This window comes from Oncorhynchus gorbuscha, linkage group LG08 (assembly GCF_021184085.1).
Source record: "Oncorhynchus gorbuscha isolate QuinsamMale2020 ecotype Even-year linkage group LG08, OgorEven_v1.0, whole genome shotgun sequence".
NCBI classification, from domain to species: Eukaryota; Metazoa; Chordata; class Actinopteri; order Salmoniformes; family Salmonidae; genus Oncorhynchus; species Oncorhynchus gorbuscha.
The window spans coordinates 68,882,636-68,899,473 of NC_060180.1; the positions used below are offsets into that span (position 1 = coordinate 68,882,636).

Here is a 16,838-nt window from a genome sequence, read left to right on the forward strand (position 1 = left end):
TGTACCTTAGACAGCTTCTACCACCAGGCCATCAGACTGCTGAACAGCTAGGCTGTCTCCCTGCGCAGACATGTACCTTAGAGCCTAGCTGTCTCCCTGCGCAGACATGTACCTTAGAGCCTAGCTGTCTCCCTGCACAGACATGCAGCTTAGAGCCTAGCTGTCTCCCTGCGCAGACATGCACCTTAGAGCCTAGCTGTCTCCCTGCGCAGACATGCACCTTAGAGCCTAGCTGTCTCCCTGCGCAGACATGCACCTTAGAGCCTAGCTGTCTCCCTGCGCAGACATGCACCTTAGACCCTAGCTGTCTCCCTGCGCAGACATGCACCTTAGACCCTAGCTGTCTCCCTGTGCAGACATGCACCTTAGAGCCTAGCTGTCTCCCTGCGCAGACATGCACGTTAGAGCCTAGCTGTCTCCCTGCGCAGACATGCACCTTAGACCCTAGCTGTCTCCCTGCGCAGACATGCACCTTAGACCCTAGCTGTCTCCCTGCGCAGACATGCACCTTAGAACCTAGCTGTACCTTAGAGCCTAGCTGCACCTTAGAACCTAGCTGTACCTTAGAACCTAGCTGCACCTTAGAACCTAGCTGTACCTTAGAACCTAGCTGCACCTTAGAACCTGGCTGTACCTTAGAACCTAGCTGTACCTTAGAACCTAGCTGCACCTTAGAACCTAGCTGTACCTTAGAACCTAGCTGTACCTTGTTCATTATCTGTTCTGTGTATCCTATTGTTCATGGTCTGTTCTATATATCCTATTGTTCATGATCTATTCTGCAAATCCATTCACAATCTATTCTGTATATCGTATTGTGTACTAAACATACTACATCTTCTTTTACGTGTTATTTTGTATTTGACCTATTAATGTTGATTATTGTACTGCAGTGTTGAGGGAACTAGCACACAAGCATTTCCCTGCACCTTTTATACCTGCTGTAAACTGTGTACATGACAACAACAAAAAAATGGATTAGATTGAAAGGTTAAGTCTATTTGTGATGTCTCATACCAAAGAAAAACAATGTTTCGACCTATCATCTGAATTTAGGGTCAGGCTCCAATTGACAATTGGTTAGTCTCCAAATAACATCCTCCCTCTGTCTGTCTCTTTATGTATCCCTCTCCAGCTCTCTCTCCCATGGGGAGCTCTTCAGAGATTTCTCTAGTCATTATGGCTGCTGTGTAAATCCAGGTGTCTACTAAAACGTTCCATCCATGAATAATAGTCAGGGAATGGCCATGGTAAACAGATACAATGATTCTGTATAGAAATACATTCTGTGGTTGACTACAACAACAACATAAAGTGTCCAAGTGATCGAGTTAAATCAGCATATCACTCAATTCGTTAAATGTTGCATACAGTACAACGATCTCAGAAGAAACTAACAACTGTACCATTATTAATACGTCTAAGTATATCTGATTCAGTAATAAGTTTTCCTAAAATGGACCTCTCTTTACTTAACCAAGTCTCCTGTGTGACCGTGCCAGCAAACTACACTTGTGTTGTGGTCTTTCTGTCCCAATGCTCTCTCCCTCTCCTTTGTGATGTAAAACTGCAAAAATATTGGACTCAAAAAATGGCCATTGAAATATTGACATATTCAAAAAAAAAGAAATATTTTATTTCAATAGTGTTTTAATTCATGTTAGAAAACAGACTGTATAGTTTTTTTGTCAGTTTAAAAACAGGTCTCTAGTGCCCTCTAGTGTTTTGAAAGTGATGTGTTAAGTTTCGAGTTGACGCCTACAGTACATGTGCAACAACGTAGGCGTCATAATGAACGATCGCTCTTAAAACAATGTTTATATTCATGAGATAAGATCATGTAGAAATGTTAAATATGTTTTTCTTTGGTGGGTGATTATATTTGTCCTATTACACATGCAGAAGTGTATCAATTATACACACACGAGTGAAATGGAAAGTCATATTTTTTGTTGTTGCATATGGCCACTCTCTCTGAAACACCCTTCAATAGACCCTTCAGTGAAAATAAGACATTGATTGGAAGTAGGCCTACTTTATATTTAGTGATTGCATGTTGCTGGGGCTAAGTATAAAGTAGTTTGGTTACATCTGGTCACTAATGTACTATATATATTCTCAGGCTTTACCAGTACCGAATATAAAAAGTCACTTTTATAAGTTATATAAAAATGTTTTTGAATAAGTAAAACAAAACAAAAATCGATTTTACAGGCACTTGTCAATTAGTTTTTTGGTGAATACAAATGTGGGCACCTCATTTGAACACAAACAGACCTGGTCTACAAAACACAAAGTATATAGTGTTTACATTCCATGTGTGAAATCAACATTCCTGTACTAATGTAGACAATGATTCACAATCTCTTATGTTAGCCTCTGTCGTCAGTGAAGACAACCAGCTTATAATGGCATAACAATGTTGTTTTCATAATTAATATGAACTGTGTGTTTCATAATCATAGACACATCAGAAACCTTAGTGGGGTGAATGAATCATGTCTACCTTATTTTCTTAAAAATGGCCTTTGGTATTGGTGGAAACATTTGTAGAAGGGCAACATGTTGAATACAACAAACTACACACAGAAACCTTGACATGGTTATGAAGTCATAAGGTGAATGCACCAATTTGTAAGTCGCTCTGGATAAGAGCGTCTGCTAAATGACTTAAATGTAAAATGTAAATGTAAGTCATACCCAAAGTGATCATATGAAATAGATACATACAAACAAAATAAGGTACACACACAATCAGCTGTAAGAATGAGTAGATCATTTGAAATGCTTACGCTTAAATAAGATTTCCACAAACAAACAGAATACTCCCTAAATGAAGTGGACACAGACGGCGTAGTGGTGATTACAACAAAAAATCATTCAACAGTATCCCTCATAACACACATACAAGTTATTATCATCCTTAAACTAGCTTTATAGATATGAATGTAGAGAGGCGGGCCTTTTCCAGAAACAACCATTCTAGCCCTAGACACTTGTGTAGACGTTAAAAGAACATTTCCCCTTGGTGATATTTCACCACATGCTTACACCTATCCAGTCTTCTCACTGAGATCAACAAGTTCCTAGGGAGGGGGGGGGGGGGGGGGCTGGACAGGACACTGGTTTTCAATGACTCTCCCTCAGCATAGGGGACAGGTAAAGCAAAAAAAAAGGTTGAAGAGAATATTGGAGCGAATACTATAAGAAAAACTGATCAGGTATCTAGAGGGAAAAAAAGGACAGACATCGCAGTGTCCATTAACATCCCAGACACCCTGTTTAGTGCCACCCCCTCCTCACTAACCAGGAGTGCCACCCCCCTTTCTCATAGGACATTAAATAGTCAGCATCAGCTTCTTAAAACGTCAGTTAGTAGCGACGTTAGGCCGTAGTAGCTTTTTGGTTTATCATATCTGCCGTCCACCACTGTAACCTTGTTGTTAATAACAGGAATGACTGACTCCCTCCGTCTCTGTGTCCCAATCGATCCCTAGACCCTACACCCTATGCACTTTTAGAGATCAGAGTAGATTTGATTGGTTTAAACAATATGGTGAAACTTCCACCTAGCCTATCAGAGGGCAGGGTGAAGCTACTACCATATTGCTTGCACCGGTCAAATCCATAGGGCGTAGGGTCTAGGGGGTCCATTTGGGATGGTGCCAGAGATCCAGACGGTCTACCACTGCTCCCAGCTGAAGTCGTCTCCCCCGCCGAACACCAGGAAGAAGCCCAGGATGGTCACGAAGATGACAGCGTTGCCAGCCATCACCAGGCCACAGGCCCCCCACTGGATCTGGAGGAGAACAGGGCCATGTTTATTAGGCACCAGAAATAATTAAAAGGGGGAGGGACTTCCTGGACCTGTCCAATGACAAAAATGGCCTTTTACACCCCCCCCCCCACCGCAAAATGTTGTCAAACGTTTTTCTGTTGCGTGACGTTATGAACAAAACCTAGATAGCAGTCACTGGTTGTGCTCTATCAATTTGATGTATTAGATGTTAACTACAGCTCTGCTAACAAGTAATATAGGTGTAGTGTTTTACCTTTATTTAACTAGGCAAGTCAGTTAAGAACAAATTCTTATTTACAATCGTGCCCTACACCAGCCAAACCTGGACGACGCTGGGCCAATTGTGCACGGCCCCATGGGACACCCAATCACATCCGGTTGTGATACATCCTGGAATCGAACCAGGGTATGTAGTGATGCCTCTACCAGTGCCTTAGACCGCTGCGCCACTCGGGAGCCACTTTCAGTTACCTTAGCTATTATTGGGTATCATCAGGACTCGTACCAGCAGCTACCATTCACAACTACATTAATTCTAGGATCAGCTTCACCTACCCAAGTCATTATGACCATTATGAGCATCAACACTTAAACTGATCCTAAATCAGCTTATAATGACATAAGCAACTAAAGTGACACATGACAGTCATTGGCCATTGACAATATCAGGCAGGACTCACTAATGCAACCCGGGCCAGTATGATGGGAAGCCCGAACGCAGACACCACAATGCCTGTAGTGAAGAAGCATGCCAGCTCTCTGCATGCGTTGCTGGCTGCATCACTGTCATCACTGAGCCTTCTGGATATGAAGGTGGGGATAGGAGACAGTATGTAGAAGATGAGGACGAAGAGAGGCCAGTACACCCTGAGAAAACAATGAAAACAAAACCGGTTCAAATCAGTTGTGGTCATATTCATTTAATTAATCAGAGACGCAGAACATAACACCCCTTGCCGGTTTTGAACCTGGGTCACCCAGCATGGAAACACACTAACCACTGCTCTGATAGGGTTAACCACCTTGGACAAAAATCGGGACACATTGCATCAGAGTTAGCTACACCACTAACTTCCATATGTGGTCCCATTTAACAAGTGTCTTCACAGATTTCAGAAGCAAAATACATACCCATACTGCTCCAGTGCACAGCCCAACAGCAGGAAAGTCAAGCCAATAGCTCCACTGAAGGACAAGCCAACCAGCGCTATAGGACGACAGAAACAGACATGGTGAGACAGTTGTCACTTTTACAGACAGGGTTCTTATTGGCTATCCAGCAAAGATTGATCCTAGTCAGTAGTCTACTCACTCTAAGCAGCATGGACCCTAGTCAGTAGTCTACTCACTCTAAGCAGCATGGATCCTAGTCAGTAGTCTACTCACTCTAAGCAGCATGGATCCTAGTCAGTAGTCTACTCACTCTAAGCAGCATGGACCCTAGTCAGTAGTCTACTCACTAAGCAGCATGGATCCTAGTCAGTAGTCTACTCACTCTAAGCAGCATGGACCCTAGTCAGTAGTCTACTCACTCTAAGCAGCATGGATCCTAGTCAGTAGTCTACTCACTCTAAGCAGCATGGACCCTAGTCAGTAGTCTACTCACTCTAACACACCGCAGCATGGATCCTAGTCAGTAGTCTACTCACTCTAAGCACACAGACATGGACCCAGACAGAGTCAGTCAGTAGTCTACTCACTCTAACACACCGCAGCATGGACCACTAGTCAGTAGTCTACTCACGCCTAACACACCGCAGCATGGATCCTAGTCAGCTCTTAGTCACACCGACAGCGTACTGCACGCTCTAACACACCGCAGCATGGATCCTAGTCAGTAATCTACTCACTAAGCAGCATGGATCCTAGTCAGTAGTCTACTGCACTAACACACCGCATGGACCCTAGTCAGTAGTCTACCTCACTCTAAGCAGCATGGATCCTAGTGGAACACACCGACAGCATCACTGTCTACCCTGCTCTTACGCTAACACACCGCAGCATGGATCCTGGAACACACCGACAGTAGTCTACTCACTGCTCTTACGCCTGGAACACACCGACAGCATGGCTCTTATCCTAACACACCGTCAGTAGTCTACTGCTCTTATGCCTGGAACACACCAGCATCAGCATGGATCCTGGAACACACCGTCAGTAGTCTATGCCTGGAACACACCGACAGCATCACTGCTATGCCTGGAACACACCGCAGCATGGATCCTGGAACACACCGTCAGTCAGTCTACTCACCTGGAACACACCGACAGCAATGTCATGCCTGGAACACACCGTCACTGCCTCCCTGCTCTTATGCCTGGAACACACCGACAGCATCACTGCTCTCCCCTGCTCTTATGCCTGGAACACACCGACAGCATCACTGCTCTCCCCTGCTCTTATGCCTGGAACACACCGACAGCATCACTGCTCTCCCCTGCTCTTATGCCTGGAACACACCGACAGTCACTGCTCTCCCCTACGCATTTTGGTAAACCGGAACTACATTCATTTTCAATGGAACACTGCGTTTGACATTCAGCATAGCGTTGCAGAGGCAGTTGCAGTGTGTTCTGTGTGGTTCATACAGTATGTTGGATTTGTTGAACGTATGTGTTAAACTGTATGTGTAGACGGTTTGACAGTAATGGTAGCAGAAGGTGAATGTTTAACTTCTGTTGCACACATCAAGAAGATGCTGCCTACTATTTCCCCGAGTGGCACAGCAGTCTAAAGACACTGCATCTCAGTGCTGGAGGAATCACTACAGACCCCGGTTTGATTCCAGGCTGTATCACAACCGGCCGTGATTACCATAGGGCAGCGCACAATTGGCCCAATGTTGTCCGGGTTAGGCCGTCATTGTAAATAAGAATTTGTTCTTAACTGCCTTGCCTAGTTAAATAAAGGTTAAATAAAATCCAACTGTATGCGTAGACGGCTTGAAAGAAACGGAAGGTGAATGTTGAACTTTTGCTGGATACATATCCTGATGTGGCTGCGTGCTACTTTGCGTAAAAACACTGTAGGTGTGTTACAAGCATGACGCACATATCCAACATATGCACAACACAGAACGCACTGCAACGCAATGCTGCAAGGCAAACGCAGCGTTCCATTTGAAATGAAATGTACAAAAATGTAAACACTGTCGGTGTGATCGAGATGTTTTTCGAACACACCGATAGCGTCATTGCGGAAAATAGCACGCATCATCTTGATATGTATGCAACAAAAGTTCAACATTCACCTTCTGCTACAATTTCTATCAAGCCGTTTACGCAGACAGTTTGACGCATATATTCGATAAATCAACGTATGCACCACAACGGCATCTGAGAGCAATACCGGAAGGAAAACGCAGCGTTTTAATAGAAATGTATGCAATTATGGTGTCGGTGTTTTCGAAGCAAGCCTGCATTTGTTGCGAACTCTCAAGTAGCCAAATAACGCGTACTTGAGTCTTAATTATAGGGAAATTCATAAGCACATTGTATAATTATGTTATATTGCAATACTGGATAACACATTAACATCTCAATGTAACAGTGTACGCCACGGCAACGTATCATAACAAAGCAAAAGTTATACGTGACACCATAACAAGGATCATGGCTAGAACAGTTACATATTTTTTAAATTAACGTCAGATTTTACTTTTTGTAGCAGGTTTTGGGAATAGGGCTAAGGTTAGGAAAAGGGTAAAGGTTAGCTAAAATAAAAATCTACTTTTGACGTTAATTTGACAAAAGCTCCCTTCTAGACAAGACCCATAATAAGTGTTCGTAGCATACGTGGAATCGATACAATGTTGCACAATGTGGCGGGGAGAAAACGTTTATGGAAACAAGAGAGTTGTGTAGAGCAAGTATCAATCAATTTACCTTTAATACCCGCCATTGTCTTATGTCTTAAATGGTCAATTTCTCTCCTTTGTGCTTGGTTTGTTCGTAAACGACTTCCTACTTCCTCCTTCGAACTTTTTATTTGCACCAGCTGACTTTCTTAAAGGAGCCATTTGTTCTCTCTGCGTTTAGTCTACTTTTCCATTTCCACTGTATTTATATGACACAATGTTATTATTGAGCTCAGCTACGGAATGTTCTTGACACCTACTGTGCAAAATATTCCTTGCTGTAAAATTGCTCCTGAATTGAAGTATTTGATCGTAACTAATTGAAATAGCCTGGTAGTAGTAGTACACGGGTTCATTCTGTTTCCGCTAGATCAGTTAACCAATAGACGTAGTTGGGCGTGGATTTTCGAAAGTGTTTTCGGGAATTGACACAACGCTTGCCTGGAAGACCCAAGACCGAGATTTGCAAACTTCATTACGCAAGACTGAACACCTTTATCAATGGTAAATGCTGAGAAAGTCATTATAATACATAATAATAATTGTACATTGATATTGAGGCACTCGTGAAAGTCAGGGTTGTTTTTCCAGAGATTCGTGGACGGCAATACATAGGTGAGTTTCATTATGAGTCGTTTCATCATGTACAGGTCAACTGTATACTGTAAAGGACTGTATGTTATGTATAATGACAGATACCTGTAACAAATCGAACTTATCTGAAATGAAAATGGATGGCCCTCCCTTCAACAATGTATATTTTACGTGTCCCTCCCTGAACTAAGTGACCCTCCCTGGACTAAGTGATCATCCCCTATACCCAAAATAATAATTAAAAACTAAAGTAGATAGCAGAGAACATGCCTACCGTTTAGCCTCCCTTTTAGGGCGGACACGAGCCGTAGATGTGCCGTTTTAGTAACTGTTCTTATAAGCATTACATGGCAATGTAGTCATTTTGACAGTGCTGCAGGCCAGAAGGTTGTGGGTTCGAAGACCACCACTGACAAGATATATTTTCTAACAAAATTATTGAATTCATCTATACTTTTATTTGTGGGTCCCAGAAAAAAAAACATTTTATAAATTAATTTCATGCAATTCTAAGTTATCTTACATGACTGGAGGCAAGCAGTTATTTTTTTGTAATACTACACAAAAGCATGTGAGCGGAGTGGAACGAGGAGTCGTGCATTCATTATTTGGCGGAGCAGTAGCGTTCAGCCACGAGTTCTGGGCACCAGTGTATTTCGGTTTCTTTGACCAGGTTTCCATCAAACCTTTTATGTGAGTAAAGTACATGTCGGATTAAAAAAAAAGTAATGACAAGCCTTATGGAAACAGAAGATTTTCCGGTAAACCTTCCGAATGTCGTTCAACACAAAACACTCTAGACAAGGTGGCATCTTTTTGTGTCGGTAAAATGAATTATGCCAGACATGTAGTTAGAAACGTTATTTTTATGCGCAAATAATGATATAATAACCAACATATCGAAGTGAATTTGGAGTCATGCGTTGACATGTTGTGTGGTCCTCCCACTTTGACTGGTCAGGAAAGCATACATTTTATTAGGTAGGTAGATGAACGTTACAGGGTGGCGAAGGTTCAAGGTGATGAGCTTGATGCTCCTTTCCAATAAATATCGAGGGTCTTATTCTTGTGACGTGATAATCGATGCTTTTCTGCCGTTTGACAAATATAAATAATATTTCTCTTTTGTCCATGATAATAATCTTATCATGTAGGCTATACGTGCGCTCTAGCCAACAACAGACAGATAGCGATGTTGGCTAGAGCGCACGTGCTAATAACAGTGGTCCCCTATATAACTTTTTTTGTGAGAACCGTAAGTAGAGGTGTTTCAATGGAAACCTATTTAACTTTAATTTTTTTATTCGGTACATGGTAATTTAACCACAAAAGATACTTACTACGTCATCACGTGCAGCCTTTTATCTGCAACATGTCAATTTGGTGGAAACGTCTCTGGTGGGGCAATGTGCATATTGTTTTTATGCTGATTTTAGAATATTCACATGAAAATCTCGCCAATTGGATGGAAACCTACCTATTATCACAATATATTTTTTAAGGCATATTCTTTTGTATTTAATAGCCTACCCAAACACAAGTAATGCGCCGAAGTGTTGAGTATCTAGGTTTCCATCCAATTGGTGACAGATTTTCATGAAAGTAATCTACAATCCACATAAATAAAATATGCGCATTTTCCCACTAGAGATGTGTTTACTAGAGAACTTTTGCGGTTAAATTCCCATGTACCGAATAAAACATTGTTACATGGGTTTCCTTCGCATTTTCAACTCTACTGATGGTTTTGTCACTAAATGTTTAGCGTTATATAGGGACTGTGCCCCCTCTGGTATTGGCAAGTGAGCTGTTGCCAACAGCTCGCGGGTATAGCCTACACATTGCGATTACTATGGACAAAAGAGCGAGATTATTTTAACTTGTTAAATGGCAGCCAAGCATCAATCATCATTTCACCAGAATAAGACTCTCGATATTTATTGGAAAGGAGAATCAAACTCATCACCTTGCACTTTCAACACCCTGTGAAGTTCATCATTTATTTCATCTTTAGCCGAATAAATCGTACGCTTTCCCGAGTGGTGGTGGGAGGACCACAACATATTTTCGCCTAGATGATGGTTATTATATCAATATTTGCGCATAAAAGCGTTTCTACCGCAGTGGCATGTATTCATGGATTCCAATTTCTCTGTGTTTTCATAATTTTCTGTCAATTCGCAAGTGAATCTCACTGGAGAAATCATCCGAGTGAGGGAAACAGCGCCCCTCTGTCTCTGTATGTGTAGCCCATGTATCTGATGCTGTCTGGAACAAAAGAGTATGACATGTTACCACCGTAGCATTTGATTGACTGATGCCAGCAAGTATTTGGCCTCCTCTCTTGATCATTAAAAAAAAAAAAAAAATTAGCCAATCAGCATTGCACTGAGCTCAACTCTGGGTTGTCCTGGTGCAGCATAATGCCTCTCAAGGGAGGCCAGTTTGGATTTGGCTTGACAGTGCCCCGTGCACAAAGCGAGGTCCATACAGAAATGGTTTGTTGAGATCGGTGTGGAAGAACTTGACTGGACTGCACAGAGCCCTGAACTCAACCTCATAGAATACCTTTGGGATGAATTGGAACGCCGACTGCGAGCCAGGCCTAATCGCCCAACATCAGTGCCCGACTTCACCAATGCTTTTGTGGCTGAATGGAAGCAAGTCCCCACAACAATGTTCCGACATCAAGTGGAAAGCCTTCCCGGGAGAGGGGGACCAACTCCATTTTAACAAAGGGTGTACCAACTCCATATTAATGCCCATGATTTTGGATTGAGATGTTCAACGAGCAGGTGTCCACATACTTTTGGTCATGTAATGTATTAAAGCCACATGGTAACCAACTCCTTCACCCTCTCAACATTCACCTTATCTCATTCAGTGAAGCAGGACAATGGAAGTGGGCAGGCAACTGTTGGTGAAGATGAGGATGAAGAGGAAGGGCGAGTTCACCTCAGTTCCTGTAATGGTGCAGGGCCTCGAGGTCCATCTCTACCTGGAAGACTCTCCCCAGCTGGAGTTTCTCTGGGGTTGTTACACTGCTGAGGAGCTGTGCACAAAGGCAGCCAAGAAGTGCGGTGAGTCTGAGTCACGTTAGTGTTGACACATACACTGAGTGTACAGAACATTAGGAACACCTGCTCTTTCCAACTTGACACAACTGTAGGAAGTAGTCAACATGGGCCAGCATCACTGTGGAATGCTTTCGACACCTTGCAGAGTCCATGCCCTAACGAATTGAGGTTGTTCTGAGGGCAAAAGGGGGGGATGCAACTCAATATTAAGAAGGTGTTCCTATTGTTGGTTAAACTGTATGTTTCCCCAACTCTGTTCTCTCTCTCTCGCACATACACACACACACACACACACACACACACACACACACACACACACACACACACACACACACACACACACACACACACACACACACACACACACACACACACACACACACACACACACACACACACACACACACACACACACACACACACCATTACTTGGTGCCCCATCTCAGTTTTTTCTACTCTGTTTTGTATCCTTCTTTTCAGAGTGGAACATTCAGCAGGATATTTTCACTCGGACCGTGTTCTCGAGAAATTCCAAAAGTCTTCCTTCTCCCTCCTGACTTATTTGAATGTTTGTCATGGATCATGAATATGACATCATGGGTGGTTCTTGTTGAGGGAAATCATGTCTCTTTTTTTATATTTTTTTAGGCATTTCCCCTCTCTGCTGCAATTTGTTTGCCCTGTATGATGAGGTCAGGAACATCTGGTTCCCTCCGAATCACACCTTCAAGGAAAGCAGCCGCTTAAAGCTCCACTATCGCATGAGGTAAGCATTAGGATAAGCTACTCCTCAGTTTGTCACAACTATTGAAGAGGGACCATTTTAGGATACAGCAGCTAGTTGGTCTGTAAATTCAACAAACTTGTTGAGTTAACCATTTCTTTCTTACAAAACGTTCAAACTGACAGTGAAATACCTTTTTTTTAAAGATTACCCTGATCTCTTTATTCAGGTTCTACTTCACCAACTGGCATGGTGCGAATGAGAGTGTGCCACGTGTTTGCAGACACACCCTCAAGAGTAAGAACAGCAATGAACCAGAGGGTAACCCCCTCCTTGACACTGCCTCACTGAAGTATCTGTTTGCCCAGGTATCCTCTCACACTCCAAACATATTTTCACACAGTTTAAAACGGGTATATACTCAAATGGATTGCTTTAGCATACACAATCATATATCTTGAATCGTGTGTTTGTGTGTTTTGATTTTCCCAGGGTCAGCATGACTTCCTGAAGGGGTGGGCCACACTGGGTAACCCTCAGAATGAAGAGGAGGTCCACTATATTGAGAATGAGTGCCTGGGGATGGCAGTGTTGTCTATCTCACACCATGCCCTGGACAACAACATCGTCATCCCTGGTGTAGCAGGGCAAATCAGGTAACCAGTCACAATCCCAGAGGCTCAAAATTAAACCGTTTACCATCTTTCTTAATACGCAACCATTTATGCTCATGCACACACACACACACCCCCGACTCACACACGACTCCTTCCATCCCACCCAGCTATAAGAAATATATCCCAGATAGAGTGAACCAAATCATCAAGCAGCGCAACTTCCTGACCCGACTCCGTATCTCCCGGGTGTTCCAGGACTTCCTCAGCGAGTTCAACAACAACACAGTGCAGAGTGACAACGTCAGCACGCACGACATCAAGGTCAAATACCTAGCTACATTGGAAACTCTGACCTGTGGGTTCGGCTGTGAGGTGTGTAGCAAGATGTACTACAGTACCCATAATGCTCTGTGCAACCGTGTTTAGACTCACTCTCAGAAAAAAAAATTGCGCTGGGCCAAAGACAGAACCAGGTGGTACTCCGATAGTCTAAGGTCTGTGTAAAGAAGTTCCTGAAGCTAACAAAATGGTGTCCTGTCTCATCAATACAAGGAGTACGAGCCCAAAGTGCTCCGTGTGACGGACAGCGAAGGGGAGATCCAAGGAACACCCACTTCCTGTAACCAGGGTCAGCCCACCCAGTACCAAGTCCTTGTGTCTGGAAATACAGGGATCAAGTGGCGGAGGAAGCTACAGAATGTGACAGTGAGTATATTATTTTGGCACTTATAATGTGTAAATTATGGCACACCTTGTATCTATCTGTATTGTATTTATTACTTATTAGTCACATGCTGAATACAACGGGTGTAGACCTTACAGTTAAATGCTTACTTACTAGCCCCTAACCAACAATGCAGTTTAAAAAAATTACAGATAAGAATAAAAGTAACAAGTAATGAAAGAGCAGCAGTGGAATAACAATAGTGATACTATATACAGGGGGCTACCTGTACAGAGTCAATGTGGAGACTATATACAGGGGGCTACCTATACAGAGTCAATGTGGAGACTATATACAGGGGGCTACATGTACAGAGTCAATGTGGAGACTATATACAGGGGGCTACCTGTACAGAGTCAATGTGTGAGGGCACCGGTTAGTTGAGGTAGTATGTACATGTAGGTAGAGTTATTAAAGTGACTATGCATAGATTACAACAGAGAGTAGCAGTGGTGTAAAGAGTGAGTAGCCATTTGACTAAATGTTCAATAGTCTTATGGCTTGGGGGTAGAAGCTGTTTAGAAGCCTCTTGGACCTAGACTTGATGCTCCGGTACCGCTTGCCGTGCGGTAGCAGAGAGAACAGTCTGTCTAGGGTGGCTGAAGTCTTTGACAATTATTAGGGCCTTTCTCTGACACCGCCTGGTATAGAGGTCCTGGATGGCAGGAAACTTGGCCCCAGTGATGTACTGGGCCATTCGCACTACCCTCTGTAGGTCCTTGCGGTCAAATGGCCGAGCAGTTGCCATACCAGGCAGTGATGCAACCAGTCAGGATTCTCTCGATGGTGCAGCTGTAGAACCTTTTGAGGATCTGAGGACCCATGCCAAATCTTGTCAGTTTCCTGAGGGGAATAGGTTTTGTCCTGCCCTCTTCATGACTGTCTTGGTGTACTTGGACCATTCACATTTGTTGGTGATGACCAGGGAACTTGAAGGTCTCAACCTGCTCCACTGCAGCCCCGTCAATGGGAATGGCTTCGTAGTCAGTCCTATTTTTCCTGTAGTCCACGATCATCGTCTGGTATTTTGTTTATCAAGAGATAAAAAAATGTTATGTTCATCTATTTCTCAGAATGCATGGACTGCCAAAGAGAAGAAAAAATCCCTAAAGCACAAAACCAACATCAACCTGACGAACAAACCACCTCAAGGCGTTTCGAACGACTGGAAAACCTTCTCCGATTTCCATGAGATCACACACATCAACATCAAGGGCTCCGCAGTCACTGTCCACAAGCAGGACAACAAAAATATGGTAGAGTTTCATTGTTTTGAAGTTTCAGGGAAAACTTATTTAGCAAAATGGTTAATAGTATCTGAATGAGCGATCTTGAATGAGGCTAAGTTCCATTGCTTTACATTACGTTGGTGTATTCTCTTTGTGCCCATTGTTACGTTGGACATTCACCTTCTTCGTTTGTCACTTTATTTCTACCACAGGAACTGGGCCTGGGTTTCCATGCAGAGGCGTTGTCTTTTGCCGCCCTTATTGATGGATACTTCCGTCTGACGGTGGACGCACATCACTTCCTGTGTACAGACGTGGCCCCTCCCTCTGTGGTGCGGAACCTGCAGGAAGGCTGTCATGGGCCAATCAGGTGAGTTTAAATATCCCCATTCAGTTGTCATTGGATAGAGAACATGTAGTAGTTCTATAGTCAAATTTGTTTGATTTATACAGATATTGATATAATAATACTTCTATACTAGTGTAGAACTGAATTGATCCAACCCTTTTGGCCCCTCCCCTTCCAGCATGGACTACACCTCCCACAAGCTGCGTCAGGAGGGCGATGAGGAGGGCATGTACGTCCTGCGCTGGAGCTGCATCAACTATGACCACATCCTCCTGACTGTCACAGGCAACGAGGTACAGCACCACAAACACCACCTGCCTCACCCACAGTCATGTATACAACGACTCTCATTTTAAGACAATCGTATATTTATTTATTTTGAAAACGGGTCTATCTTGTTAGTGACCATAATTTGCCTGAACTGAATTGTGATACTTTGTTGCTGTATGAATTCCTGTGTTAATAAATGGACTGATGTATTGCTCTCTAACCTCTTTCTCCTCTTGGCTGCTGTAGGTGGACCTGACCAATAGTCATCCGTACCGTAGCTTTAAGATCGAGGTGGGCCCGGAGGGCTACAGCCTGAATGGCACGGACCTGAGGCAGCCCTCCCTCAGGGAGCTGACGGAACAGCTGAGGGGCCAGACTCTCAGTACAGACAGAGGCTTCTTCCAGCTCCGCAAGGCCTGCCCTCCCCAGCCCAGAGGTATGGTATGATACCCTGTCCATGGCACCTAATGCCTTACCATAGTCCTACCCTCCCCAGCCCAGAGCTATGGTATGATACCCTGTCCATGGCACCTAATGCCTTACCATAGTCCTCCCCAGCCCAGAGGTATGGTATGATACCCTGTCCATAGCACCTAATGCCTTACCATAGTCCTACCCTCCCCAGCCCAAAGGTATGGTATGATACCCTGTCCATGGCACCTAATGCCTTACCATAGTCCTACCCAGCCCAGAGGTATGGTATGATACCCTGTCCATGGCACCTAATGCCTTACCATAGTCCTACCCTCCCCAGCCCAGAGGTATGGTATGATACCCTGTCCATGGCACCTAATGCCTTACCATAGTCCTACCCTCCCCAGCCCAGAGGTATGGTATGATACCCTGTCCATGGCACCTAATGCCTTACCATAGTCCTCCCCAGCCCAGAGGTATGGTATGATACCCTGTCCATGGCACCTAATGCCTTACCATAGTCCTCCCCAGCCCAGAGGTATGGTATGATACCCTGTCCATGGCACCTAATGCCTTACCATAGTCCTACCCTCCCCAGCCCAGAGGTATGGTATGATACCCTGTCCATGGCACCTAATGCCTTACCATAGTCCTCCCCAGCCCAGAGGTATGGTATGATACCCTGTCCATAGCACCTAATGCCTTACCATAGTACTGTCCAGAGGTTTGGTATGATACCCTGCCCCAAAACTATCATCACAGCAAATCATTACCATACAGGCATTGGTACATTATACCATACAATACACCAGGGGGCCTCATTTATAAACATCACGTACACACAAAATATGCCCCAAAACATGCGTGCGCCAGTTTCCACGCAAAAGTTGGCTTTTATAAAAATATGAGAATGTGCCTTTCCTCCCGCTAACTTTAGACCATGTAGTTGATATATTGTAAGAAGGCAAAAGTAGCCTTGTAGCCCTGTAGCCCTGTAGCCATAATAGCCCAGTAGCCATAATAGCCCAGTAGCCATAGTAGCCCAGTAGTCATAGTAGCCATAATAGCCCAGTAGCCATAATAGCCCAGTAGCCATGTAGCCATAATAGCCCAGTAGCCATAGTAGCCATGTAGCCCAGTAGCCATGTAGCCATAATAGCCATGTAGCCCAGTAGCCATAATAGC

At 43.8% G+C, this 16,838-nt stretch overlaps 2 protein-coding genes across 6 annotated transcripts in view; one reads left to right on the forward strand and one right to left on the reverse strand.

Annotated features, from left to right (window-relative positions):
• Positions 1-1,610: 1,610 nt before the first annotated feature.
• On the reverse strand, positions 1,611-7,852 carry LOC124042113 (leptin receptor gene-related protein). The gene is made up of 4 exons (XM_046360454.1): positions 7,684-7,852; positions 4,931-5,006; positions 4,480-4,666; positions 1,611-3,799 (listed from the first exon to the last, which is right to left on the reverse strand). Exons 1-4 carry the CDS (start codon positions 7,697-7,699, stop codon positions 3,683-3,685), a joined length of 396 nt encoding a protein of 131 aa, XP_046216410.1. The 5' UTR covers positions 7,700-7,852; the 3' UTR covers positions 1,611-3,682.
• Positions 7,833-16,838, forward strand: part of LOC124042112 (tyrosine-protein kinase JAK1-like) — a 30,038-nt gene continuing 21,032 nt past the window's right edge. The window contains exons 1-11 of one of the 5 annotated variants that reach the window (XR_006840046.1): positions 7,833-8,270; positions 11,134-11,329; positions 11,975-12,092; positions 12,280-12,418; positions 12,543-12,706; positions 12,835-13,039; positions 13,220-13,372; positions 14,465-14,647; positions 14,833-14,990; positions 15,148-15,262; positions 15,486-15,675. Coding sequence is in view for 4 of the 5 variants with exons in the window: in XM_046360449.1 (XP_046216405.1) it covers positions 11,146-11,329; positions 11,975-12,092; positions 12,280-12,418; positions 12,543-12,706; positions 12,835-13,039; positions 13,220-13,372; positions 14,465-14,647; positions 14,833-14,990; positions 15,148-15,262; positions 15,486-15,675 (1,609 nt within the window). In the remaining variant the exon portion in view is untranslated. Of the gene's footprint in view, positions 8,271-8,882; positions 9,011-11,133; positions 11,330-11,974; positions 12,093-12,279; positions 12,419-12,542; positions 12,707-12,834; positions 13,040-13,219; positions 13,373-14,464; positions 14,648-14,832; positions 14,991-15,147; positions 15,263-15,485; positions 15,676-16,838 lie in introns of those variants that run through there. The other 4 variants (XM_046360452.1, XM_046360449.1, XM_046360450.1 and 1 more) reach the window with 4 other exon arrangements.